We start from the raw sequence: 1,195 nt of genomic DNA on the forward strand, positions 1-1,195 counted from the left end.
ATATTAAATTATATTAAATTAAATAATATTAATTTATTAAAATTAGAATTTATTTACATTGAACATTTATAATTTCTCAAATTCTTTACTTTTTGCTTCCTTCTTGTTGGTTCTGTCTGACTAAAACCTTGTTGGACCCAGTGAACGGTTCTGAAGCAATGAATTAATGATGAATTAAGCTTATAATGTTCACCTCTTCCTGGTTACAGCTCTGGAGGTGTTACCTTTTACATCAGATGTCACAACGTCACTCATTTATGTTTAGACTAAAATAACACATAAGACACACACCACCTGTTTGTCTGCTTTAACTTAAAGGTTGAAATGATCAAAAGTATTAAATACTGCATCTAAAATTCAGTTAATCAGTTATAAAATTTCCTTCAGAAGGAAGGTATCTGCTTCAGATAATCATCAGGGTTTGTTTTTCTACTTGTAGCTTAGCTGACAGCAATCCTGTGTTTCAGTGGACTGTCAGTGTTTTCAGACTCACAAACAGGTTTTATGTCCAACATTCACTGGAACTCTGACACCTGACCAGTAAAGACTGGATCCATCACAAAACCCAGATCTGAGTCATCAGAATATCTGAGCATTATAATAATATCTGATCTGATCGTTAAAACAAGACGTTGAGATGAAGTCTGAGACTACTCCTGTGACACACAGACACCACTTAGTTCTTCTGTATTTACAGTAATAATAAAGTATTTCTCTTCTGCTGATTTAGTGCAGGAGGTTCTGTTGTACTGATTTAAATAAACACTGGTACCAGAGGAAAACGGACTCATCTGGTGACCTCATCATTTGTTCTTTCCTTCCTCTCCAGATGGTGGGCACCCAGCTGCCAGTGAGGCTCTTCATGAGGTCAGTAAGTCTTTCCTGCCTGGTTACACTCAATCACTTTTATAAAAAGGTGAATATGTGACGGAGTGCAAAAAGTCCTGTTCCATATGAAGCACACATCCCTTCAGAGTCGGGGAAACAAGACATTATTGTTTAACAAACACATGTCGAAGGGTTCTCTCATACAGAACCAACACACACATCAGGTATTAGGATGTTTAGTCCTGCACACCTTCATGTTTTTAGTCATATAAAGATACAAACAGAGCAATGTTGTATATGCTGTTAAGTGCCAGGAGGACTGCGACCAGTTATACATCGGGGAAACAAAGCAGCCACTGTTCAAAAG

General features: G+C 37.1%; 1 protein-coding gene across 1 annotated transcript in view; it reads left to right on the forward strand.

The window, feature by feature from the left end:
• The window catches only part of hmg20a (high mobility group 20A), a gene marked incomplete in the record, with an annotated part of 12,132 nt that overhangs the window by 5,359 nt on the left and 5,578 nt on the right, over positions 1 to 1,195 (forward strand). The window contains 1 exon segment of the mRNA XM_014028081.1: positions 830 to 867. Within this exon segment, the coding sequence (XP_013883535.1) occupies positions 830 to 867 (38 nt within the window).

The sequence above is a fragment of the Austrofundulus limnaeus genome, unplaced genomic scaffold (assembly GCF_001266775.1).
Source record: "Austrofundulus limnaeus strain Quisiro unplaced genomic scaffold, Austrofundulus_limnaeus-1.0 Scaffold717, whole genome shotgun sequence".
In the NCBI taxonomy this organism is placed as follows: domain Eukaryota; kingdom Metazoa; phylum Chordata; class Actinopteri; order Cyprinodontiformes; family Rivulidae; genus Austrofundulus; species Austrofundulus limnaeus.